This window comes from Engystomops pustulosus, chromosome 9, assembly GCF_040894005.1.
Source record: "Engystomops pustulosus chromosome 9, aEngPut4.maternal, whole genome shotgun sequence".
Taxonomy (NCBI): Eukaryota; Metazoa; Chordata; class Amphibia; order Anura; family Leptodactylidae; genus Engystomops; species Engystomops pustulosus.
The window spans coordinates 26,713,582-26,740,357 of record NC_092419.1 but is presented as its reverse complement, the minus strand read 5'-3'; the positions used below and the strand labels follow the sequence as shown (position 1 = coordinate 26,740,357).

The 26,776-nt window shown below is 43.6% G+C and overlaps 2 protein-coding genes across 2 annotated transcripts; both read right to left on the bottom strand.

Annotated features, from left to right (window-relative positions):
• Positions 1-8,260: 8,260 nt before the first annotated feature.
• LOC140076865 (uncharacterized) lies at positions 8,261-11,962 on the bottom strand. Its single transcript, XM_072123623.1, has 5 exons — positions 11,687-11,962; positions 10,615-10,926; positions 9,508-9,669; positions 8,800-8,860; positions 8,261-8,340 (listed from the first exon to the last, which is right to left on the bottom strand). Exons 1-5 carry the CDS (start codon positions 11,763-11,765, stop codon positions 8,337-8,339), a joined length of 618 nt encoding a protein of 205 aa, XP_071979724.1. The 5' UTR covers positions 11,766-11,962; the 3' UTR covers positions 8,261-8,336.
• Positions 11,963-17,159: 5,197 nt separating this feature from the next.
• On the bottom strand, positions 17,160-25,686 carry LOC140076426 (uncharacterized). The gene is made up of 8 exons (XM_072122957.1): positions 25,484-25,686; positions 23,034-24,242; positions 22,394-22,714; positions 20,774-21,223; positions 19,309-19,860; positions 18,262-18,612; positions 17,247-17,465; positions 17,160-17,167 (listed from the first exon to the last, which is right to left on the bottom strand). The coding sequence occupies exons 1-8, from the start codon at positions 25,539-25,541 to the stop codon at positions 17,160-17,162; spliced, it is 3,168 nt and encodes a 1,055-aa protein (XP_071979058.1). The 5' UTR covers positions 25,542-25,686.
• Positions 25,687-26,776: the final 1,090 nt, after the last annotated feature.

Genomic DNA, 26,776 nt, shown 5'->3' with positions numbered 1-26,776 from the left:
TCACTGTGTATTATCTCGGTACTGTGACATTGCTGTGTGTACTATCCCTGTACTGTGACATCACAGTGTGTATTATCCCTGTCCTGTGACATCACTGTGTGTATTATCCCTGTCCTGTGACATCACTGTGTGTATTATCCCTGTACTGTGACATCACTGTGTGTATTATCCCTGTACTGTGACATCACTGTGTGTATTATCTCTGTACTGTGACATCACTATGTGTTTTATCCCTGTACTGTGACATCACTGTGTGTTTTATCCCTGTACTGAGACATCACTGTGTGTATTATCTCTGTACTGTGACATCACTGTGTGTATTATCCCTGTACTGTGACATCACTGTGTGTATTATCTCTGTACTGTGACATCACTGTGCGTATTATCCCTGTACTGTGACATCACAGTGTGTATTATCCCTGTACTGTGACATCACTGTGTGTATTATCCCTGTACTGTGACATCACTGTGTGTATTATCTCTGTACTGTGACATCACTGTGCGTATTATCCCTGTACTGTGACATCACAGTGTGTATTATCCCTGTACTGTGACATCACAGTGTGTATTATCCCTGTACTGTGACATCACTGTGTGTATTATCCCTGTACTGTGACATCACTGTGTGTATTATCCCTGTACTGTGACATCACTATGTGTTTTATCCCTGTACTGAGACATCACTGTGTGTATTATCTCTGTACTGTGACATCACTGTGTGTATTATCCCTGTACTGTGACATCACTGTGTGTATTATCCCTGTACTGTGACATCACAGTGTGTATTATCTCTGTACTGTGACATCACTGTGCGTATTATCCCTGTACTGTGACATCACAGTGTGTATTATCCCTGTACTGTGACATCACTGTGTGTATTATCCCTGTACTGTGACATCACAGTGTGTATTATCCCTGTACTGTGACATCACAGTGTGTATTATCTCTGTACTTTGACATCACTGTGCGTATTATCTCTGTGCTGTGACATCACTGTGTGTATTATCCCTGTACTGTGACATCACTGTGTATTATCTCGGTACTGTGACATTGCTGTGTGTACTATCCCTGTACTGTGACATCACAGTGTGTATTATCCCTGTCCTGTGACATCACTGTGTGTATTATCCCTGTCCTGTGACATCACTGTGTGTATTATCCCTGTACTGTGACATCACTGTGTGTATTATCCCTGTACTGTGACATCACTGTGTGTATTATCTCTGTACTGTGACATCACTATGGGGGTCATTTACTAAGGGCCCGATTCGCGTTTTCCCGACGTGTTACCCGAATATTTCCGATTTGCGCCGCTTGTACATGAATTGCCCCGGGTTTTTGGCGCACGCGATCGGATTGTGGCGCATCGGGGCCGGCATGCGCGCGACAGAAATCGGGGGGGCGTGGCCGAACGAAAACCCGACGTATTCGGAAAAACCGCCGCATTTAAAAACCGGAAATGTGTCGCTTGGGGAGCGCTCACCTTCACCTTCTATGGGATGGTGCATTCCGGGGCGTTAAGATTATTTTCGGCGCTGCAGCGCCACCTGGTGGACGGCGGAGGAACTACCATCTTAAATCCCAGCCGGACCCGAATCCTGTGCAGAGAACGCGCCGCTGGATCGCGAATGGGCCGGGTAAGTTAATGTGCCCCTATGTGTTTTATCCCTGTACTGAGACATCACTGTGTGTTTTATCCCTGTACTGAGACATCACTGTGTGTATTATCTCTGTACTGTGACATCACTGTGTGTATTATCCCTGTACTGTGACATCACTGTGTGTATTATCCCTGTACTGTGACATCACTGTGTGTATTATCTCTGTACTGTGACATCACTGTGCGTATTATCCCTGTACTGTGACATCACAGTGTGTATTATCCCTGTACTGTGACATCACAGTGTGTATTATCCCTGTACTGTGACATCACTGTGTGTATTATCCCTGTACTGTGACATCACTGTGTGTATTATCCCTGTACTGTGACATCACTATGTGTTTTATCCCTGTACTGAGACATCACTGTGTGTATTATCTCTGTACTGTGACATCACTGTGTGTATTATCCCTGTACTGTGACATCACTGTGTGTATTATCCCTGTACTGTGACATCACAGTGTGTATTATCTCTGTACTGTGACATCACTGTGCGTATTATCCCTGTACTGTGACATCACAGTGTGTATTATCCCTGTACTGTGACATCACTGTGTGTATTATCCCTGTACTGTGACATCACAGTGTGTATTATCCCTGTACTGTGACATCACTGTGTGTATTATCCCTGTACTGTGACATCACTGTGTGTATTATCCCTGTACTGTGACATCACAGTGTGTATTATCTCTGTACTTTGACATCACTGTGCGTATTATCTCTGTGCTGTGACATCACTGTGTGTACTATCCCTGTACTGTGACATCACTGTGTGTATTATCCCTGTACTGTGACAACTGTTATATTTTGATCAAATTGTATAAGCCCACCAACCACTTCACGGTGACCTCTTTTTGGTGGGTCCCTACGCTATTATGTGCGGCATCACATGGCGTCCACCACCGCTGCAGCACAGCACCGGCAGGGACCAAGACCCGGTTGCCCCCCAGTACCTATACTGGCAGGCATAGCCCCTATGGCTCCGGGCCTTGGGCCCCCACCGGCACCGCACCCCAGAAGCGGCGGACGCCGTGCAACACCGCACCATGTGAACAGGAAAAAAGGCTCACCATGTGCATACCGCCCAACTTTTGGACGAGAGACAGAGGGACAAAAGCCCCTGCCCCTTTTTCAAAACCACGCCCATCGTCCCACCCACAAGCATAGTATAATATCAACCTTGACGGTCCCCACATTGTACGATGCCTCTTACTTTGGCCACCCCCATGCACCCGTATAATTCCCCCTAATGCAAATCTGCAACATATAAAACTCCTCTTTAATTTTATCCTCCCTTTACATTTTGTTTTCCACTTTTATTTATCTCCCCAAACTTCCCTACCCCCAACCCTCCTCATATGGTGTGGTCCCTGTTCTCTATCCTCCTCATAATGTATCCTCCTGTCCTCCTCCTGTCCTCCAGCCTCCTGTCCTCCAGTCTCCTCCTGTCCTCCAGCCTCCTCCTGTAGCCCCCTGTCCTCCAGCCTCCTCCTGTCCTCCAGCCTCCTCCTGTGGCCTCCTGTCCTCCAGCCTCCTCCTGTAGCCTCCTGTCCTGCAGCCTCCTCCTGTCCTCCAGCCTCCTCATGTAGCCTCCTGTCCTCCAGCCTCCTCCCCCCTAGCCTCCTCCTGTAGCCCCCTGTCCTCCAGCCTCCTCCTGTAGCCTCCTGTCCTCCAGCCTCCTCCTGTAGCCTCCAGCCTCCTCCTGTAGCCTCCTGTCCTCCAGCCTCCCCCTGTAACCTCCTGTCCTCCAGCCTCCTCCTGTAGCCTCCTGTACTCCAGCCTCCTCCTGTAGCCTCCTGTCCTTCAGCTTCCTCAAGTCCTCCAGCCTTCTCCTCCTGTCCTCCAGCCTCCTCCTCCTATCCTCCAGCCTCCTCCTGTTCTCTATCCTCTTCCTGTTCTCTATCCTCCTCCTGTGTCCTCCAGCCTCCTCCTCCTGTCCCCCAGACTCCTCAATCATCCTCCTGTCCCCAGTCTCCACCTGTCCTTCAGCATCCTCCTCCTGTCCTCCAGCCTCCTCCTGTAGCCTCCTGTCCTCCAGCCTCCTCCCCCCTAGCCTCCTCCTGTAGCCCCCTGTCCTCCAGCCTCCTCCTGTAGCCTCCAGCCTCCTCCTGTAGCCTCCTGTCCTCCAGCCTCCCCCTGTAACCTCCTGTCCTCCAGCCTCCTCCTGTAGCCTCCTGTACTCCAGCCTCCTCCTGTAGCCTCCTGTCTTCCAGCCTCCTCCTGTAGCTCCTGTCCTTCAGCTTCCTCAAGTCCTCCAGCCTTCTCCTCCTGTCCTCCAGCCTCCTCCTCCTATCCTCCAGCCTCCTCCTGTTCTCTATCCTCTTCCTGTTCTCTATCCTCCTCCTGTGTCCTCCAGCCTCCTCCTCCTGTCCCCCAGACTCCTCAATCATCCTCCTGTCCCCAACCTCCACCTGTCCTTCAGCATCCTCCTCCTGTCCCCAGCCTCCACCTGCCTTCTAGCCGCCTCCTGTCCTCCAGCAGCCTCCTCCTGTCCCGTAGCCTCCTCCGGTCCTTCAGCAGCCTCCTCCTGTCCTCCAGCATCCCCAAGCAGCCTCCTCCTGTCCTACAGCAGCCTCCTCCTGTACCCCAGCAGCCTCCTCCTCTATTCTCCTTCAGTGCCCCAGCCTCCTCCTGTAGCCTCCAGCCCCCCCTGTCTTCTATCCTCCTGTAGCCTCCAGCTCCCCCTGTTCTGCTCCTGTAGCCTCCAGCCCCCCCGTTCTGCTCCTGTAGCCTCCAGCCCCCCCGTTCTGCTCCTGTAGCCTCCAGCCCCCCCTGTCCTCCTGTAGCCTCCAGCCCCCTGTCCTCCTCCTGTAGCCTCCAGCCACTCCTGTCCTCCTCCTGTAGCCTCCAGCCCCCCTGTCCTCCTCCTGTAGCCTCCAGCCCCCTCTGTCCTCCTCCTGTAGCCTCCAGCCCCCCTGTCCTCCTCCTGTAGCCTCCAGCCCCCTGTCCTCCTCCTGTAGCCTCCAGCCCCCCTGTCCTCCTCCTGTAGCCTCCAGCCCCCTATGTTCTGCTCCTGTAGCCTCCAGCCCCCCTGTTCTCCTCCTGTAGCCTCCAGCCCCCCGTTCTCCTCCTGTAGCCTCCAGCCCCCCCTGTCTTCTATCCTTCTGTAGCCTCCAGCCCCCCTGTTCTCCTCCTGTAGCCTCCAGCCCCCCTCCTGCCCTCCTCCTGTAGCCTCCAGCCCCCCCTGTTCTGCTCCTGTAGCCTCCAGCCCCCCCTGTTCTCCTCCTGTAGCCTCCAGCCCCCCCTGCTCTCCTCCTGTAGCCTCCAGCCCCCCTGTTCTCCTGTAGCCTCCAGCCCCCCCCTGTTCTCCTGTAGCCTCCAGCCCCCCCTGTCTTATATCCTCCTGTAGCCTCCAACCCCCCCTGTTCTCTATCCTCCTCCTGGCTCCTCTCCCTGTAGCCCCAAGTCCTGCTCCTGTGCCACAGCCCCCCCTGTCCTCTATCCCCCTGTCCTCCTCCTCTAACCTCCAGCCCCCGCTGTCCCCTCAGGTTCTTACCTGCAGTCATTGAGCTTCTCCCGGGCTGGAGTCTGAATGACTCGCGGAGGGGGCATGGCCAGCCGGGGGGGGGAGCTTGCTCTTCACATGATTGGTGCAGACATCATGGGAGGAGGTAGCAGGGGCTGGTTCCGCCTCCTCCCGGCCCCCATGCCTCAGCTGCTCTGCAGCTCTAAACTACGGGGTCTGGAGGAGGCGGGACAAAGCGGGAAAAGTGGGCGGGGCCCGGGACATCCTCTCCGCTGCCCGTTGCAGCGTGACAGAGCCCAAAAAACGGGACTGTCACGCTGAAAACGGGACGGTTGGGAGGTATGCATGTGTGAACAGGTGTTGAATACTCATTGTTCCATGTGGTCTCAGACACCAGCTGAGAGGAAGTAGGCGGCCCCTATATGCAGTCTCCTGCTAATTTAAAAACACCTGGGTCGAATGGGGCTGGTACCAGGAAAAATAAATAAATGAAGGGATAGAATGTTCTAAACCAACATGGGGAGAGAAAAAGAACTGGACGGCACATCCACACCTCACACAATGATCTACTGTTCACACATGGTGAGCCTTTTTCCTGTTCACATGGTGCGGTGTTGCATGGCGTCCGCTGCTTCTGTTGTGCAGTGCCGGTGGGGACCCGGGCCTGGAGCCGTAGGGGCTATGCCTGCCAGTACGGGTGCTGGGGGGCAACCGGGTCTTGGTCCCTGCCGGTGCTGTGCTGCAGCGGTGGTGGACGCCATGTGATGCCGCACATAATAGCGTAGGGATCCACCATAAAGAGGTCACCGTGAAGTGGTTGGTGGGCTTATACTATTTGATCAAAATGTAACTAAGAACCTCGAGTTGGTTATATAATGTAGTCTAGCGGCAGTAGATCATTGTATCATGTGTGGATGTGCGGTCCAGTTCTTTTTCTCTCCTCATATTGGTACTGTGTTTATTATGTCTGTACTGTGACATCACTGTGTGTATTATGTCTGTACTGTGACGTCACTGTGTGTATTCCCTGTACTGTGACATCACTGTGTGTATTCCCTGTACTGTGACATCACTGTGTGTATTATGTCTGTACTGTGACATCACTGTGTGTATTATCCCTTTCCTATGACATCACTGTGTGTATTATCTCTGTGCTGTGACATCGATGTGTGTATTATCCCTGTACTGTGACATCACTGTGTGTATTATCCCTGTGCTGTGACATTACTGTGTGTATTATCCCTGTTCTGTGACATCACTGTGTGTATTATCCCTGTACTGTGACATCACTGTGTGTATTATCCCTGTTCTGTGATATCGCTGTGTGTATTATCCCTGTACTGTGACATCACTGTGTGTATTATTCCTGTAGTGTGGTATCACTGTGTATAGTATCCCTGTACTTTGACATTACTGTGTGTATTATCCCTGTACTTTGACATCACTGTGTGTACTATCCCTGTACTGTGACATCACTGTGTGTATTATCTCTGTACTGTGACATCACTGTGTGTATTATCCCTGTACTGTGACATCACTGTGTGTATTATCCCTGTACTGTGACATCACTGTGTGTATTATCCCTGTACTGTGACATCACTGTGTGTATTATCCCTGTACTGTGACATCACTGTGTGTATCATCCCTGTACTGTGACATCACTGTGTGTATTATCCCTGTACTGTGACATCACTGTGTGTATTATCCCTGTACTGTGACATCACTTTGTGTATTATCCCTGTACTGTGACATCACTGTGTGTATGATCCCTGTACTGTGACATCACTGTGTGTATTATCCATGTACTGTGACTTCACTGTGTGTATTATCCCTGTACTGTGACATCACTGTGTGTATTATCCCTGTACTGTGATATCACTGTGTGTATTATCCCTGTACTGTGACATCGCTGTATGTATTATCACTGTGCTGTGACATCACTGTGTGTATTATCCCTGTACTGTGACATCACTGTGTGTATTATCCCTGTACTGTGACATCACTGTGTGCATTATCCCTGTACTGTGACATCACTGTGTGTATTATTCCTGTACTGTGACATCACTGTGTGCATTATCCCTGTACTGTGACATCACTGTGTGCATTATCTCTGTACTGTCACATCACTGTGTGTATTATCCCTGTACTGTGACATCACTGAAATAAAAGTACAATAACAAGTCCAGTTGTCATTGAAACATCAAACATTCTTAATTTATGGTATAATATCTATAAATACGACATTAGTAAATGTTCAAATGTGATATCTAAGCTAAATACCATTCATTCTGCCTGTAAAATCAAATATAGAATGGATCTGGTCGTACAGACACTGACCAGCAGGTGTCACTCTTAGTTAGGAACTGCAAAAATGGTAGAGTATATGATGGGTTCAGTACGGTATAATATAACACTGATCATCTCTATATCATATATGGATATATACATATTCCCAGATTTATGCTTTTATTAGTGAACCTGCTCTGCTTTCATGGCATGGATTGTTAAATTCATTGTAAATAAAGTTTTTTTGGAACACGCACACAGGAACCCACAGGAACGAATCAGAATCCAGCTTTCATTTTCACAACTAAACTGATCTCTGATTGGCCTCTAGTCTTGTTTCAGTGAGCTGCTTTTAGAAAAACGTGCAATTTTGGTTTCGAATTGTTCTCATGATTCATTTCATTTCTCATAGAACAAGCTTCAAGCAGTTATCCTTTATAACAAAGTAAAAAACATGGCTGCTTTCTGCGAGAAACAGCGCCGCCACTGCTCATGGGTTGTGCCTGGAATTGCAGCTCAGCTACATTAAAGGGGTTGTCTGGATGTTGAAAAACACTGCTGCTTTCTTCCAAAAAAAGCTCCACCTCAAACCATAATCAAGTGTGGCGCAGTTTTTGGTATAAGGCTAGATAATTCATTGTACGCCCTCATCAATGATTTGTTGGAGAGAATGTATAAACATCTTTTCAGTTTTTTTCATTTGTGCATTAAGTTTTGCGCAAATGGAGATTTTTCGCTACCTCATAGCCCCGAGTCCTGCCCCTAATTTATAACCCGGCCTGCGCCCATCATAAAGTAGTCACATGCTGCAAAAGGGGAAGGGTACGCATGCTCCAGATGTGTGATCCCAGCAGAGAGCAGACACAAGATGATGTCCTCTTCACAGTGGAAGTCGGATGATGCCCTTTTCTTCTTAAGAGATGTTCACCTTGATAAAAAAAACAAAACATTGTATAAAACATATAAATAAACCCACTTTCAAGCCTAAAGGAGTCATCCTCTACAATTCTGTAATGGCCACCTTCTCTGTAGCCTAAGGTGCTCTGTACTTCCTGTTTCCTTTTCGGCACAGGAAGTGACTCCTCAGCCAATCTCAATCGCTTTGGTGAGCAGCATCAACCAGTGATTGGCTGAGCGGCCATTAGACAAAGTAGAGACGAGTGGGGGTGGTCAGTGTCAGAAAGGCAACAATATTTTAAAGGGGTTTTCCAGGTTTTTTTTACGGGGCTTAATGATAATTATAGATCATCTTCATGTACGGATCTCAGCAGTGAGAACCCTATTAAAAACACATTGCAAACATAACCCTGTACTACAATTCTAGAATACTACATGCTACTGGACAGACACAAACAACTTGGTCTACAAGAAGTCGGAGAGAACTCACCATTGAGAGATGAAGACCAAAATCAACACAGGCCAACTTGGGTGGACGATGGAGGACGATGCTATGAAGAACCAGAAGTGTTGATGAATATGGAATGTTTTACCATTTTTATACACTCATTTTGCAGTTTTCTCCATATATTTTATACTCTATTTCATCCCCCTGAGCTCATATCTAACAGAATCCCCTTCTTTAATGGAGAACAGTGGATAGAAAACTCAGGTGAGGTAAAGAAAACCTACCATGAGGAATCTACTATGAGAAGTAGATCTGATGGTAGATTTCTCCTGCTGCCTCTGCCCTAATCTGTAATTTAATAATCCCGGAATATAACTTGTTAAAAACTTTATTTTAGTAATATGCAAATTAACTGGGGCCTGAGTCTAGTGGGGCGTGGAGTAGCCTTAGCTAGTACACGCCCCAGTAGCCTCTGCAGTTAATTTACGTATTACTAAAATAACGTTTTTAACAAGTTATATTCCGGGATTATTAAATTACAGATTAGGGCAGAGGCAGGGAGGAATCTACCATCAGGTCTACTTCTGATAGCAGATTCCTCATGGTAGGTTCCCTTTAACTCCATCACGATAGCCTGAACCAATGACCAATCCCGAGAATAGGCCAATGAAATGTGCCTGGAGATCTCCCTTAACATTTCCAGTTTTCTAACCCATCATTGTCTTATAATTCACCATTCAGTATACTCACACATAGTATTTATTATTTTCGTCTTGTTGATGCAGATGGGATGAGCCTTGAATGTAAAGTTGATCGCAGGGATCGGTGTAGGATTGGATGTATGACCAGTGGTAGAGCCAGCTTGAGACTTCTTCCTGCACACACATTCTGTGTCTGGCCTTGTGGTTGTTGCTTTAAAAATAAGAAAGAAATAAGACACCCCCAACATCCATTCCTCAACTTAATCTGCTTAAATTCCACTAAACATTTTGACATTGACTGATGTTTGTCATGTCACACAGATTTTCAGGATATATTCATCTTATTCATCTTATAAGAAATCACACTGGGGGCATGTAGAATGACGGCCCAAAGCCCATGAGAAAAAAATGGATTTTCTTCCCAGAAAAACTTGGATGGAAAAGTAGGGTTTTGTGATCATTAGACACAATTATTAAGGGGAGTGTCTACTGCGGAAAACAACAAGCAACCAACCTGATTCTTCTTTAAAGATGTCAACTATTCAGGACAACCCACACAAATTACTTTCAAAATTTGTGGGTTCAGTTAACATCTACTTAGTGGGGCTCATTTACTAAGGGCTCCGCGGCCGCACTTTCGGCGGGTTTCCCGAATTTTTTGGTCTTGCGCCGAATTCCGCCAGGATTTTGGTGCACGCGATCAGATTTTGGCACAATTGCACCGGCTTTCACGCAACTGAAAACGGGGGCGTGGCCATCAGACAACCCGACGTATTCGGAATAACCGCAGAATTTAAAAAACTAAAAGTGATGGAAGATCACGCACTTACATGCACCGGAGAGAAGCAGGTGAACTTCCGGCGGACACCTACTGGATATTGGGTGCACGACCTTAGTGAATCCTGGCCGAACCCAAATCCTCGTTGGAGAACGCGCCGCAGGATCACGACTGGACTGGGTAAGTAAATTAGCCCCAATGTGTATTGGTCACTGTTTCTGCCTAGTTCAGCCACTAAGTAGAGGTAACAAACCCCATTTTACTCAGCTTTTCATGGGATCTGTTGGGCGTTCCATCACAGTGACATATTTTATCATGGGGTATATTGGATTAAAGTGCTCAATATTAACCCCTGTTTTATAAATTAATGAAACTCACTGCTGGTTTCTGTAATTCGTGTAGTGGTGAAGCATGGAGGTTTTGTTACTTTTGTCGTTGTGATACTGGTAGGTTGAGCGTTGAATGTAGTATTTCGCTCCTCAGTGGTAGAGCTGGTTGTAAAGTGTCTCCTACATGAGACCTTGGTAGTCGGTGCTGTGGTTTTACTTGTTGTTATAACCTTTATTAAGGAACTGGCAGCAATAGTGGTCAGTGTAGGTCTGGATTGATGACCGGTGATAGCGCTGGGTGTAGACTTCCTTCTACATTTTGTTCTTGTAGTAGATCTCATTTTTGGTGCTTTGGTTGTTGCTGTAGAAAAAAAAAAGTTTGGGAAATGAAGGAACTTCACGCATACCACTTGATAAAGGAGTCATATTGGACTCCGAAACGCGTTGTGTCCCAGAGATACCAAATAAAGCATTTGTTCACAATCCATCTCCCGTTTACGTGAATATCTGTGTGCACCGATCGTGACAAACACCTCTGAATAGAATAAATGCCCTTAATAGAGTTGATGCCTAACTGCCTTTCTGTAATCAGAATTAAGAAATTTGCCATTTATTTGGCTATAAAACACTTGGGTTTATCCAGAAAGGACATGGTTTTGTGGTTAATAAAACTCTACCATTAAATGGACAATTGATAGACAATCATGGCCATGATGGGCCCACTGTTAATACATCCAAAACTGATTTAAGCAACAGTTATCCGCCAAGAATCCATCTGCTTTGAACTCAAAGAGTGAAATAATTTTGCCCCAGACTCCTCTGTTGGTGGTTTATGTGCCTTGAGAACAAAAATTAGGCCAACTTGATTCTTTTTAGGTGCCAGATGTCAACCAGCAGGAGAAAGTCTGGAAAACCTTTAAAAATTACAAGGTTGTCTGGTCCTATCAGAATTGGTAGGCGTAGCCTACATCACTCTAAAAGGTAATGGCCACCTTCTCCCCAACACCTTCTCCAGAACATACCCATCCATATTCAACTTCAAAAGACTTCAGTATTCATGAATTTCATGCAGGATATATCATATAAAAATGCTCAATATTGACCTAGTTCATGAAACTTACAGTTAGTTTCAGTTACTCTTGTTGTGAAGCATCGAGGCTTAGTTACTTTTGTCGTCATGCTGCTGGTGGGTTGAGTCATGAATGCAGTATGTTTTTCCTCATGACTAGAGCTGGTTGTTGTATGTTTCTTACACAAAGGTTTTATTGTTGGCTTTGTGGTTCTGCATGTTGTTGTATTCCTTATTGAGGAACTAGTGGTAACAGTGGTTAGTGTAGGACCAGATGGATGACCGGTTGAAGGGTTAGGTGTAGACTTCTTCCTACATGGCGCTGTTTTAGTTGCTGTAGAGAGAAATAATGCAATTATTGAGATGCAAAGAAACTATTCTTTGATCGTAGGCACAATATTTTGTTGTATTGGCCAAAAATTAGGTTTAGTTACCCACAAATGACATGTATGGCTTGGTTGTTAATGAAACACTATGAACATGGTCACAAAGAATTTATCAGCTTTCCACCATGTCAAGCCAATCCTCCTCCTAAAATATTACTAGTAATATTGGTCTGATAATATCTATCTCACGATATAGAACAACCATCCAGGCTCCATTATACTGACTCAAGCTTACCTGGCCTGAAGAAGACAACATTCCATGATTGCACTGCTGAAATGCATTTACATCATCTTATGTTACTAAAATCTATTGCCCTAGGTATGTTGTCCTTTTACACTGATTTCATTACACACTGTGCTAACAGACCTTGATGGATCTGAACCATTTTGGAACTCTTTAAGGTCTTTCAGAAGATGAGGAACCACTATACGTTTGGTTGCCCTAGCCAACATCCATCTATTGTGTCTAGTTACCCTTTCTTCCAGTTTCTGCCATGAGGTGCAAGCAACAACTATCATTATTAGTTTGGGGTCTATCCTCATTCTGAGAGAAAATTATCATAGAAACTGCCTTACATTCATTGGTAACACTGCCTATAGTATGTTAGGAGGACATCTTATACAACGAATTATATATTGAACATATTGGGACACATTTACTTACCCGGTCCTGTCGCGATCCAGCGGTGCATTCTCCGTCGAGGATTCGTGTCTTCCGGCGATTCACTAAGGTAGTGCGCCCAATGTCCACTAGGTGTCGCTGCTGCACCGAGGTCCGCCGGAGTTCACCATCCTATCCTGGGTGCAGGTAAGCGACACATTTTTTTTTTCCGTGGTTTTTCCGAATTCGCTGGGCCATGCCGCCCCGATTTCCGTCACATGCATGTCGGCGCCGATGCACCACAATCCGATCGCGTGCACCAAAAACCCGGGGCAATTCAGAGAAAAATGGTGCAAATCGGTAATATTCGGGAAACCCGACGAAAAATAGCGATTCGGGCCCTTAGTAAATGACCCCCATTATATTATAACGCTCATTAGTAACCTTTAAATGTATTACTTCATAAAACTCACAACTGGTTTCTGTTACTCTTGATGTTGTGAAACATCGAGGCTTGGTTTTTTTTTTCATTGTGATGCTAGAAGGTTGAGTCTTGAGTGTAGAATTCATTTTCTCAGTGGTAGAGCTGGTTGTAGAGTGTTTTCTACAAAGTTGTTTTGTTGTCGGTGCTGTGGTTCTACTAGTTGTTGTAACCTTTATTGAGGAACTGGTAGTAATAGTTGTCACTGTAGGACTGAATTGAGGACCGGTGGTGGGACCCTGAGTAGACTTCCTTCTACATCTTGCTGTATGTCTAATGGTTGGCTCTGTGGTTGCTGCTGTAAAAGAAAATAAATGAAATGGTTGAAAAAAGAAGGCAGATCTACTGAGGAATATATTGTACATTGTTCAAGTATTTAGGTAGAAGTACAAAGTTGCTTTTACTTGATTTGCCTGTCTTATGCCCTTCCAATTAAAAGGTCCCTACTTTTATAGTAGTCAGAACGGAAGGGATATACTGGTCACAAATTCATTTCTGATACAAGGAGACCAGGCTGGTCGGCATGAAGAACGATGGAGCTTCAACCCAAATCCCACTGGAATAACAAAGGGAATTTCATCACAAAAAATTAGACGGGTCAGTGGGGTACGGGCAGTCATAGGTCCCTCAGTCATGGATTCAGAGATTTAGACACTTGATAAAGATTTTTCTTCCCCTGTCATTAAGTGACAGTCAGGACAATCCAAACAAATTACACGATCAATGTACCCTGTTGAAAGTGAAGGGTTTCACTATCATCCATCAATTTGGTATAGTCACATGTTCCCCAGATTCTTGGATTCCTATTATTCTCCCCGAATTTGGAAAGAGAATTACTACTCCAACATACTACCATCTTAAGAATTAGTAAGAATTTTGGGACAAATAGCAGATATCTCAATACAGAATATATATATATTGAGATAAATAGTGACTCTGTTATTAGAAATTGAGAATACTCACAGCTCCTTTCTGTTATTTCTGTCACTGTGACCTCTGGTGTCTCGCTAGTAACATATGTGATATCTGCAACAGTGATATTAGTTTCTATATCAGGTGTGGTTTCCGGAGGAGATGTTCTACTACTTGACTTCTCATTGACGTTGTTGGTAATAGTAGGGATTACTGTAGAACCGATCTCCTTGGGGCTTTCACTATAATTGTAAGTACTTGTAGAAGCTTCTATGGAAAAATTGGTAGTAAGAGGAGCAGGAGTATTGGAACCGGTAGACAGTGTAGAATTGGATAGGTAACCGGTGGTAGGTCCAGTTGTTGATTTCTTCCTACATATTGTTCTTGTTGAAGCCGTCGTTGTTGCTGTAAAAAATATATAAAATGGCTTAAACCTAGAACTTAACTCAGATTTTATCCAGTTTGCATATATATTTAAGAAAAATGAAGAAATGTTATTTTCGTTCAAATTTTTTCCTCAACCCAAAGGGACAAAGAAGGCCTGCTGAACTTCATCAAGACCAACTTCATGCCCAACATAAGATCAACCTCAAATTTGACTGCCATTCATCGGGTCACACAGTATAGATTTTTGGAAATATTTTTTATCTTATTAATGCTTGCCAGAAACTTATCTCTACCTACTGAATTGGTTCTTACTATTCATGTGCCCTATGCTCCAGTTATTGCCTGCACCTGCATCAGTGGGTTATCTAAGACAACTTCTCCTACAGGAAACTGCCTGAGCAACTAGCTTGAGTGGTCCATTTCATATTATATATGTATATATTTTTCAATACTTACAGTGGATTTCTGTTATTTTTTCTGTTATGGTGATGGTAGGATGAGTTATGGATGTAGTATTTCTCTCCTCTGGTATCTCGCCAGTAACAGGAGAGAAGTCTGTCTCAGCGATATTAGTTTCTGTAACAGATGTGGTTTCTGGAGGAGATGTTCTACTACTTGACTCTTCATCATCAGTTCTGGTAACAGTAGAGGTTATTGTAGATCCTGTCTGATTGGGGTTTTCACTTGGTTTGTTATTAGGTGTAGAAGCTTCTATGGAAGAATTGGTAGTATGAGGAGCAGGGGTGGTGGTAATAGTGGTCTGTGTAGGACTGGATGGATGGGCGGTGGGAGGGCCAGATGTAGGCTTCATCCTACAGTTTGTTCTTGGGGTTGATGCTGTAAAATCAAGTATTAAAATGTGAATAGAAGAAACTTAACACAGATCAACATCAGTATCTATTGTATTTTTTAAGCATCAATTAGGAATAATGAGTGTTTTGCATTTTTTTTTCTACAAAACTCTTGTTTTTATCCCAAGATGATATGTATATCTACATGGTTAATGAAACACCAACATAACCCCAACATGGACCAAGAATTCATCAGCCTTCGACTATGTCAATCCCCTCCCCCATCTGAAATGTTACTAAACATCAACAGCTATCAAGTCTACCTGTAGACTCACATTAGTGCCCACATTATTTTTATGTCATTTCCATCCTAATAGTTACTTTTTTAACATTTGTACCTTCTTTATTAGTCATGATCACTCCAACCCTGTACCATGCCCCACCATAACACTTTCTGCTGCAGGCCACAAATAAGGCCACTAGAGAAAAATCAAGTCTATCCTTTTAAAACCACTCAAATATTTGTCACTTAAAAATCACTACGGTATGCTTACATGAAAGTTGTCCCTACTCAGAAGTGGTTGGCCATCTACTTTATCGTTTTCACAGCTACAACCTCCTAAAATGTAAATGATCACCTCAGCCGATACATATGTCTATTCACAAAGGACCAAAGAGATAGGACATAGTTAAAACTCCAGGAAGATCCTTCCTTGTGGCCAACCCACTATTTCCTGAAATTCCCGCAATCCTTGTCTGCAGTCTGTACAACTCATACACGTTAGATTGTCAGTATATAGAGACCAATAGTGACTCTACTATTAGATATTCACAATACTCACAGGTGGTTTCTGGTACTTCTGTCACTGTGACCTCTGGTGTCTCGCTAGTAACATATGTGATATCTGTAACGGTGATATTAGTTTCTATATCAGGTGTGGTTTCCGGAGGAGATGTTCTACTGCTTGACTCTCCATTGATGTTGCTGGTAACAGTAGGGATTACTGTGGATCCAACCTCATGGGGGCTTTCAGTAAAATTGTAATTAGGTGTAGAAGCTTCTGTGGAAGAATCGGCAGCAGTAGTCAGTCGATCACTGGATGGATAACTGGTGATCGGTCCTGTTGTTGATTTCTTCCTACATGCTCTTGTTGGTGCTGTGGTTATTGCTGTAAAAAAATGATGGATGATAAAATGAGCAACTTAACCAGTATTTTTTCCAGTTTGTATTGTAATATAGAACAATACTTAAAAAAATTAAGAAATATTATTTTCCATTAAACTGTTTCCTCAATCTAAAGAAGACAAAAAATCCGGCCTGCTGAACTCCTTCAAGCCCAACATAAGATGAACCTCAAATGCATCATGTCACCCAGTACAGATTTTTAGAATGTTTTAATCTTATTATTGCACCGCTTGGTAGCATCTTATCTCTGCCTGCTGCATTGTTCTTACTAGTCATGTAGTGTGAAAGAAGCTCATACCATTCAGTCTAATCCCGTCCTATCACCTGCAGCGGTGGGTTATCTGAGCCAACTTCTCCGTCAGGAAACTGTCTGAGCAATATGATTACAGGCGGTCCCCTACTTAAGGACACCTGACTTACATACGACCCCTAGTTACAAACTGACCTCTGGATTTCTCTAGGTCTCTATACCTCTAAGATTTATAGTTAATCCTGGTTCTTATGACAATCCAACATTTTTAAAATTCAATTGTCACCGAGACCAAAAAAATTTTGACTGGGGCTACAATAATAAAGTATACGGTTCCAACTTACATACAAACTCAACTTAAGAACAAACCTACACAACCTATCTTGTATGTAACCCGGGGACTGCCTGTACTTACAAGAATGGTCAACTTTGTGAACATATTTGTATATATTTCTCAATACTTACAATTGGTTTTTGTCACTTCTGATGTTGCAGTGATGGTAGGATGAGTTATGGATGTAGTATTTCCCTCTATCTCGCTAGTAACAGGAGAGAAGGCTGTCACAGCGATATTAGTTTCTGTAACAGATGTGGTTTCTGGAGGAGATGTTCTACTACTTGACTCTTCATCATCAGTTCTGGTAACAGTAGAGGTTATTGTGGATCCTGTCTGATTGGGGTTTTCACTTGGTTTGTTACTAGGTGTAGAAGCTTCTATGGAAGAATTGATAGTAAGAAGAGCATTGGTGGTGGTAATAGTGGCTGGTGTAGGACTGGATGGATGGGCGGTGGGAGGGCCAGATGTAGGCTTCTTACAATTTGTTTCCGGTGTTGATGCTGTAAAATAAAGTATTAAAATGATTGTGAATAAATGGGAACTTAACACAGATCAACATCAGTATCTATTGTATTATTGAGCATTAATTAGGAATAATTAGAATTTTGCATTTCACCCAACCAAGGGTGCCATTATAAAGTATGTGGTTAATGAAACACCAACATAACCCCAACATGGACCAAAAGAATTCATCAGCCTTCCACCATGTCAATCCCTTCACCCACCTGAAATGGTACCGAATATCACCAGCTATTAATCTGAATACATCTACTTACTACATTTAGAATTCACATTAGTTCCCATGTTATTTCAATGTCAATATTGTCCTAATAGTGACTTTTATATTAGTCATGATCGCGCCAATCCTGCGCCATACCCCACCATAACGCCCTCTGCTGCAGACCACATATATGACCACTAGAAACAATCAAGTCTATCCTTTTACTACCACTCTATTATTTCAGTCTTACTAAAAAATCACTACGGTATGCTTACATGAAAGTTGTCCCTACTCAGAAGAGGTTGGCCATCTGCTTTATCGTTCTCAAAGTCACAAACTCCCAAAATGTATATGATTACCTCAGCCTATATGTATGTCTATTCACAAAGGACGAAAGAGATAGGATATACTTGAAACTCCAGGAAGATCCCTCCATCCCTCCGTCCTCATGGCCAACCCACTTTCTCCTAAAATTCCCGCAATCCTTGTCTGCAGTCTGTACAACTCATACACGTTAGATTGCCAGTATATACAGACCAATAGTGACTCTACTATTAGATGTTCACAACACTCACAGGTGGTTTCTGGTACTTCTGTGGCTGTGACCTCTGGTGCCTCGCTAGTCACATAGGAGATATCTGTAACAGTGATATTGGTTTCTATATCAGGTGTGGTTTCCGGAGGAGATGTTCTACTGCTTGACTCTCCATTGAAATTGCTGGTAACAGTAGGGATTACTGTGGATCTGAGCTCTTTGGGGCTTTCACTAAAGTAACTTGGTGTAGAAGCTGCTATGGAAGAATTGATAGTAAGGGGACCATGAGAGGTAATAGTGATCTGTGTAGGACTGGATGGATGAGCGGTGGGAGGGACGGCTGTAGACTTCTTCTTACATTTTGTTCTTGTTGTTGGCGCTGTGATTGTTGCTGTAAAATAAAGTATTAAATTTGTTGAGAATAGAAGGAACTTATGAGTTTCAGTGTTTATTGCACTATGGGCTTATTTAGGTTTTATATTTCCCCCCAAACAAAAGTTTCTACAAAAGTTTATTTTTTCCCCAAAAACAATAACTTGTATTAAACAAAATGCTAACAAAACATCTACATGAACGACAGCCCTCCACCATGTCATTCCCATCACCCTCCCAATATGTAAGATGCCAAGAGGTTGGCTCCAACCTTCCCAAAACTTATATGGTTGTCTCAGCCAGGTGTACCTGTTTATTCCTAAAGGGAGAAAGAAATTACACAAATAATCCAGTCTGATGGATTTCAACATGACCCTCATTTCCAAATTGTCTGCGTTTTGGAAAACCCATTCACTTTTAATATTTGTTCTGGTCCTGTTGAAATGTTTTAGGTTAGACAACTTCTACTTAATGTGTATATCCACCTTTTCTCCCAAGTATTTCTAGATAAAGGGGCTAATTTTTCAGCCATACCCTCCATGCCCCCCTGGTGCTCAGGTGGCCATATGGGGAAAATAACTGCTAAGTGCCAGCAATACACTAGCATTTGCGATTATTTTAGGGCTTCAGTGCCATTTTTGTGGCACATAAGTCCTGATAAATACCCCCATAGTGTTCAATTGTAATCAGAACATTACACATGCAATATACTCACAGTTGGTTGTTGGGACTGCCTTGGGGGTAATGATGCTGGGGGGATGAGCAATGAATGTTGTGGTGTTCTCCTCTGGTGTGGTACCGGTAATAGAGGAGTAGTCTGTAGTATGCTCTTGCTCAGTTCTGATGCCGATGGTGTGAGTGTTGAATATTGTAGCATTCTCCTCCGCTAAGGTGCTGGTAATAGAGGAGTAGTCTGTTGTATGTTCTGGCTCAGTTGTGATGCCGGTGGTCTGAGTGTTAAATGTTGTAGCGTTCTCCTCTATTGAGGTGCCAGTAATAGAGGAGTAGTCTGTAGTATGTTCTTTCTCAGTTGTGATGCCGATGGTCTGAGTGTTGAATATTGTAGCGTTCTCCTCCACTATGGTGCTGGTAATAGAGGAGTAGTTTGTTGTATTTTCTTGCTCAGTTGCGATGCTGTTGGCCTGAGTGTTGAATGTTGTGGTAACAAGGTGATCAGCAGTGGTCAGTGTAGGACTGGATGGATAAGTGGGTGTAGGGCTGGTTGTAGACTTCTTCCTACATATTGTTGTTGGCACTGATGTTGTTGCTGTAAAAACACGGAAAACAGGCACTGCTTTCAAATCTAATACAATATGTATTATATTATGGGTCACTAATACAATTTTCTTTCTTTCTTTCCAAGTTACTCTAGTTTTTTGTATGACTTCATAGTTAAATAAAACACTAATAAAATCCCAACATGGACAAAAGGAATTTATCAATCTTTCACCATGTTAATTTCCAAAGTTTGTACCTCCTTCTAAACCATAATAGTGCCAATCCTGGGCCACTCACCACCATAACCGTCCCGACCAATAAAGTCTGTTCTTTTACTACTTATCCATTATTTGTCTGTCTAACTGAAACACCACTCTTGGGTGTTCCCCTGAACAATCATAGCTATTGCTAGTTGCTATGGGTGTCACTTTGCCAGATTGGCTTTTCAGATGCCTAACCGGCAATATTTCCAGGTTAGGGATAGAACCTGAATGCCAAACCCAAACATAACATCGGGTCCCCTCATCTCTACTTCTGAACACTTGCACAAAAATATTCCCTACTCACAAGAGGTTAGCCATTTATTTCTCCCACATATCCAACCTGCAAATCTTTAATTAGAAAGGGAGAACGTGATAAGACAAAAATCTCAGACATGACCTGTCCTCATATCCAACTTGACATTGTCCTGTAAAAATTATCTGCAGTCTCGACAACCCATACACATTAGATTGTTGGGTGATCCTCTTGATATTGGTTAAGCCAACTTGTATTTAATGGGTACATCCCAGTTTTATTCCAAAGATCTGCCATTGGTGGAAGGGCGAGATACACCCAACCATAATGGCTGCCCCATAACGGGCAGAAGAAGAATTAGCTTAGAATCTGTGAGGGAACCTCAAGAGCTAACATGACCTTCACCCATGTTATGAGGGTCTCTGAATAAGACGTTACATACTCACAGCTGCTGGTTGTTACTTCATTGGATGTGGTAGTTCTGGGATTAACAGGGAATGTAGTGGTGCTCTCCTCCAGTGTGGTACCGGTAACAGGGGAGAGGTCTGTAGTATGTTCTTGCTCACTTGTAATACTGTCGGTCTGAGTGTTGAGTATAGTTCTGCTCTCCGTGGGTGTGGTACCAGTGATGGGGGGGTAGTCTGTAGTTTGTTCTTGCTCAGTTGCAATGCTGACAGTCTGAGTATTGAGTGTTGTGGTCCTTTCCTCCCGTGTGGTCTTAGTAATTATGTTACTAGGTGTAGAATTGTTCATTGAGGAACTAGCAGAAAGGTGATCATGAGGAGTAGCAGCAGGGGTCAGTGTAGGACTGGATGGATGACCGGGGGTAGGTCTGGCTGTAGACTTCTTCCTACATTTTTTTGTTTTGTATCCCGTTGTTGGAGCTGTGGTTGTCGCTGTTAAAAATGAATAAAAAATTATGAATATAAAGAAATAAAATTAGATCTCTCTCAGTAGAATGGATCATATATGACTCTGTGGTTAATGAAACACTAATATCACCCCAAAATTAACAAAAAGAATAAATCGGCCATTCGCTGTGTCAATCTTCTTGTTCTGAATATCGTCAGCTATGTAGCTGCTTACATTTACTTACTTGCGCCAGTCCTGTGCCATATTGCATTATAACAATCTCCCCTGCAACTGGCAAAGAAGACAACGAGAACCTGTCAAGTCTTTCCTACGACTCCATTTAATCTTTCTGGCAAACCACTACGGTACACAAAAAATTTGTCCATATCCAGACAAATTGGTCATCTTCTTTATTGTTCTCACAGCTTCAACCTCATAAATGTATATGGTCCTCTTATTCATTTGTGTATGTTTATTCACAAAGAGAGAAAGAGATAAGACAAAGAATCTGGCCTGTTTAACCTTATCATGACCAGAACCTCATATCCTCCCCAATATATGCCTTAGTCCTGCAAAAATTGTCTGCAGTCTAGACAACCCATACATATTAGATTCTTGAATGATCCTAGGGTCAGCCCCAGGTTTCAGGAGGCCCCTGGGCGACAGAGCCTCAGTGGGCCCCTTTGCACTGAACTCACCTGGCGACATTAAAAATTCAGAAACTAAAACAGTTTTCTGTTCCCTAAAATAATCAGCACCCTCATTGTTATTTTATATTTTTATTCTCACCCCCTATGGGATTTTTAAATGGATTCCTTATGTACAGCCTTATGTGGGTCCCTCAGGAGCCCTAGGCCCCCGACACTATCCTGTTCATATTAGTTGAGTTTGATAACTTCTATTTTATGGGTATATCACCCTTTTCCTACAAAAATCTACCAGTGTGTGTGTGTGTGTGTGGGGGGGGGGGGGGGGTGTCAAAGGAACCTCTTCCATATTGGATGGTTACTTCATTATGAGATCTGTTGATCTGTCTTGGTTCACTTATATTGGGTAGGGGGGAGGGATTATCATAAAATCTGGATAAAGGCTTCAATGCAAATTTGAACTCTACCTATACAAAAAGGAAACAATGAACAATTCTAAATACTGACCTTTTACATAGATTATATTTGTGTATAGTGTCCGGAATATAAGAGGTTTGCTATACTTACACCTGGTTGTTGTTACTTCTGTAGATGAGATGCTGGTAATGAATGTTGTGGTGTTCTCCTCTGGTGTGGTAGTGGTAATAGGGGAGAAGTCTGTAGTACGTTCCTGCTCAGTTGCGATGGTGAATGTTGTAGTGTTCTCCTGCTGAGTGGTGTTGGTAATTATGATACTAGGTGTGGAATTGTTCATTGAGGAACTGGTAGAAAGGTGGTCACGAGTGGTGGCAGCAGTGGACAGTGTAGGACTGGATGGATGACCGGGTGTAAGGCTGGTTGTAGACTTCGTCCTACATAATGTCCTTGTTGTTGGCTCTGTGGTTATTGCTGTAAACAAAAAAAAGAATACAATGATTGTGAATAGAAGGAAATGGCATTAGATTAACTTCAGTATTTATAATAGAATGGGGCAATTACCAATAATTAAAGGTTTTTATTTCACCAAAACATGGGTCAAATATCTTTTTTAAAAACCTCTTATTTTTATGAGATCTGGACGGGGACTTCATTGCAAAGTTTACCCCATCTATTTTACCAAGGGGTCATAATTCTGTGACAATGGACTTAGTTCTGAAAACAGATTATTTTTATAGATTATATCCATATATACTGTTCAATAGTGACCTAATACATTCAATATACTCACAGCTGGATGTTGTTACTTCCCAGGTAGTATATGTATTATTTCTCTCCTCTGGTGTGTTACTAGTAATGGTGGAGAAGTCTGTAGTTTGCTCTTGCTCTGTTGAGAATCTTGTATTCTTCGTATTGAACGACGTAGTGCTCTCCTCCAGTGGGGGACCATTAATGGTGGTGAAGTCTCTAGGTTGCTCTTGCTCTGTTGAGAAGCTGGCAGTCTGGGTGCTGAATGATGTCGTACTCTCCTCTCGTGTGGAACCAGTAATGGTGGAGAGGTCTGTAGTTTGCTCTTGCACTATTGTGAAGCTGTCAGTCTCGGTGTTGAATGATGTAGTACTCTCCTCCGGTGTGTTACTAGTAATGGTGGAGAAGTCTGTAGTTTGCTCTTGCTCTGTTGAGAAGCTGGCAGTCTGGGTGTTGAATGATGTAGTGCTCTCCTCCGGTGTGGAACCAGTAATGGTGGAGAGGTCTGTATATTGCTCTTGCTCTGTTGAGAAGCTGGCAGTCTGGGTGTTGAATGATGTAGTACTCTCCTCCGGTGTGGTACTAGTAATGGTGGAGAAGTCTTTAGTTTGCTCTTGCACTGTTGAGAAGCTGGCAGTCTGGGTGTTGAATGATGTAGTGCTCTCCTCCGATGGGGAACCAGTAATGGTGGAGAAGTCTGTAGTTTGCTCTTGATTGGTCAAGAAGGTGGCAGGCTGGGATCTGAATGATGTAGTGCTCTCTTCCGGTGGGGAACCAATAATGGTGGAAAAGTCTGTAGCCTGCTCTTGCTCTGTTGAGAAGCTGTCAGTCTGGGTGTTGAATGATGTAGTACTCTCCTCCGTTGTCGTACTAGTAATGGCGGAGAAGTCAGTGATCTCCTCCAGTGTGGGAGCAGTAATGGTGGGGAAGTCTGTATTTGGCTCAGTTGTGATACTGGGTGTCTGGTTGTTGGCTGTTGTATTTCTCTCCTTCTGTGTGGTATTGGTAAGAGGAGAGAAGCCTGTCATATTAGTTTTTGTAATAGATGTGGTTTCTGGAGTAGATCCTCTATTACTGGACTCTTCATTATCGCTACTAGTAATGGTAGGGACCACTGTAGATCTGATCTCATCGGGGCTAATTCGGTTACCGGATGTAGAAGCTTTTATTGAGGAATTGGTAACTAGTTGAGTGGTGGTAACAGGGGGCGCTGTAGGACACAAAGGTTTTGCTATAGGTGCTGTTGCTGTTACTGCAAAAAAATAATAAAATGATTAAGAGTAAAGGGAACATACAGTAATGGAAAATGGAACCTCCAGTTGAAGCTATAGGATATATGTGGTATGTAGATATTTTGCAACTTGTCGGTAAAGTCTGGACTCAAGAAACCAATGGAAGAAATAGATCTACATCCCCCTCTAATATATCAACCCTAGAAATGGCGGCATCCTGTCCACCTTCACTGGTTTTGCTCCTCTTATCAGCAGTCTCCCTACAGTTTACTTTCTGGCTCTGTAGAATCTCTTTAAAGGTGACCAGGAGACAGCACACGGAAGAGATGCATGCTGGATTCATAAGATCTGTAAATGCAATGCTACATAATGTAACCTGCATGATCATCAATCTGCTCTTCTTACCCCAACCTCAATATAGCACCAGATATGGCAAAACAACCACCAGGAAAGCGGCAGTAAATACTCGGGAACGTATAATGGACACTGTGAAATGTGCTCCACTTTCTTTACAAATTCCCCGTACAATTATTTTATCATTTCTGCACTGGACTAGTGTCTTCTTCAGGCCTGAGATATTAGTCATTAGGTATTAATGCTGGAGTACTATTAATGAAAGTGGATTATGTTTGATGTGTCCACATCCCCTTGAGGCATTAGTGCCCATACTGTGTTGGGATGATTTGCTGTTGCGTGAAGAATCCAACCCATGGCTTATGACTATGGCCAGACACACAAAGCACAAACTCTATACTGTACCCATGAATCTTTGCTCCTTTGTTGATTAGTTGAACCTTAACAGCATCCCATTGATTTAAATCGGAAAACTGCTCCAGACCAGCAAACTGCCAGGACTTCTGCTTTTCATGCAGGTGGTCACACTTGCTGATAATCCATAAACCTTGAGTATTAGGTTACCAGAACCTACACGCTACTACTTACTCTGCTTGTTACACTTATGTGTTTATCTGAAGTTGTATTTATCTAATTTACGACCTTCTTAGATTGACTGAAATCAAGGTGCAAAATTTTCAGGTAGGTTCTTTAAATAAAGCATTGCAAAATACATATTTTTTGGCATAGAATTCCCAGAATATCATTGGACAGAAGAAACTAGAAGACAAACCAGAAGCGGCATTGACTTTACTCTTATTCCACCCATACCCAAACTATCCAGAGAGAAGACCATCTGCCATCTTCATTTACATTATAGGGATTATACATGCAATTTTCCATAGGACATCACAATAATTGATCTTACCAACAACCAGAAGACTCAGTCCAAGGAGAATCATCTTCTTCTCTGCATACAGTCCCATACTGAATCAAGTTAAACATAAAGAGAGTCCATAGAGAAGTTTACAGCCAGACAGATAACAGGAGGAAGATCTCCGAACCTCCCCAGTATTTATGTAGGTCCCTAGAGGGCGGTTGTTGATGTACATGACAAGGTCCATTTTTCCGGCTGATGGAACCAGAGTAATGATTTCTAGTGCTGTGATCCAGGTCCAGGGTGATGTGTGCACGGAGGTGCTAAATATAGTCATGTGAGTAATTTGTTGAGGGAAGGTGTGCAGATCTGATTGTTCGGCCTATATTTATTTAATAGCAGATATCAAGCTGCTTTATTCAGGAAAATCCAGGAAGGTGAAGAACATCCCAGCAACTTGACTTCAGTCTAACGAGTTGGGAAAATACAAGGAAGTTCTCAATTATTGCACGAGTAGGGTTGACACATTCCAGGAAACATAACTTTTTTTTAAAAAAAATTTTCATCAGTGTGGTTTTTGCTTCCCTGATTCTCGGAAGAAATGTTTAGTTTTTTTAGGTTAGTCCAAGTTTTGTCCTTACAATATTAACCCCTTAAACAGGTTTTTCCATTTTACATGAGGCTACTCCAAGCCCCTGTAGCCTCTTTTCTCCTCTTACCCTGACATCTTCGTTGCGCAGCTCCTAGTAGCTGCGCACCCTCATCCGGCTGTGCGCTCACTGCTCCGAAGCCGGAGCTACTGCACATGCGCAGAACTCCGGCTTCTCAAGCGAGGGCGATGATCTCAGGGTAGGAGGAGAAAAGAGGCTACAGGGGCATGGCGTAGCCATGACGTGTAGCCTCATGTCTGGCTACTCCACGCCCCAGTATAAAATTGACATATTGGGGTATTAAAGTTTTAAAATTATAGCCGCAATATCTTCATGTCCCATACATCCACCTACCACCCGTTCTACCTTTAAAGGGCCCCTGTCATCAGGTCTGTGTCACTTGTCCTGTCACTACTACCTGTTGGAGCACCTCACATAGATTCCATCACAGCCTTTATCTAGTTATTTCATACATTAATCATTATAAAATCATCTTTTCTTTATTATGTAAATGAGGCTGGTCACATGGTCAGAGGCAGTGATGTCACCCCTGTTCCCCCTCCCCTCTCCTCCCCCTGCTCATGTCTGTGTGTAATGTATAGTAAAGCATTGCTAGTGTCTGTGCTGCATCTGCTGACAGGCTGCATCCTCCTAATACACAGAGACACAGACATCAGCTACACAAGTACCTGAC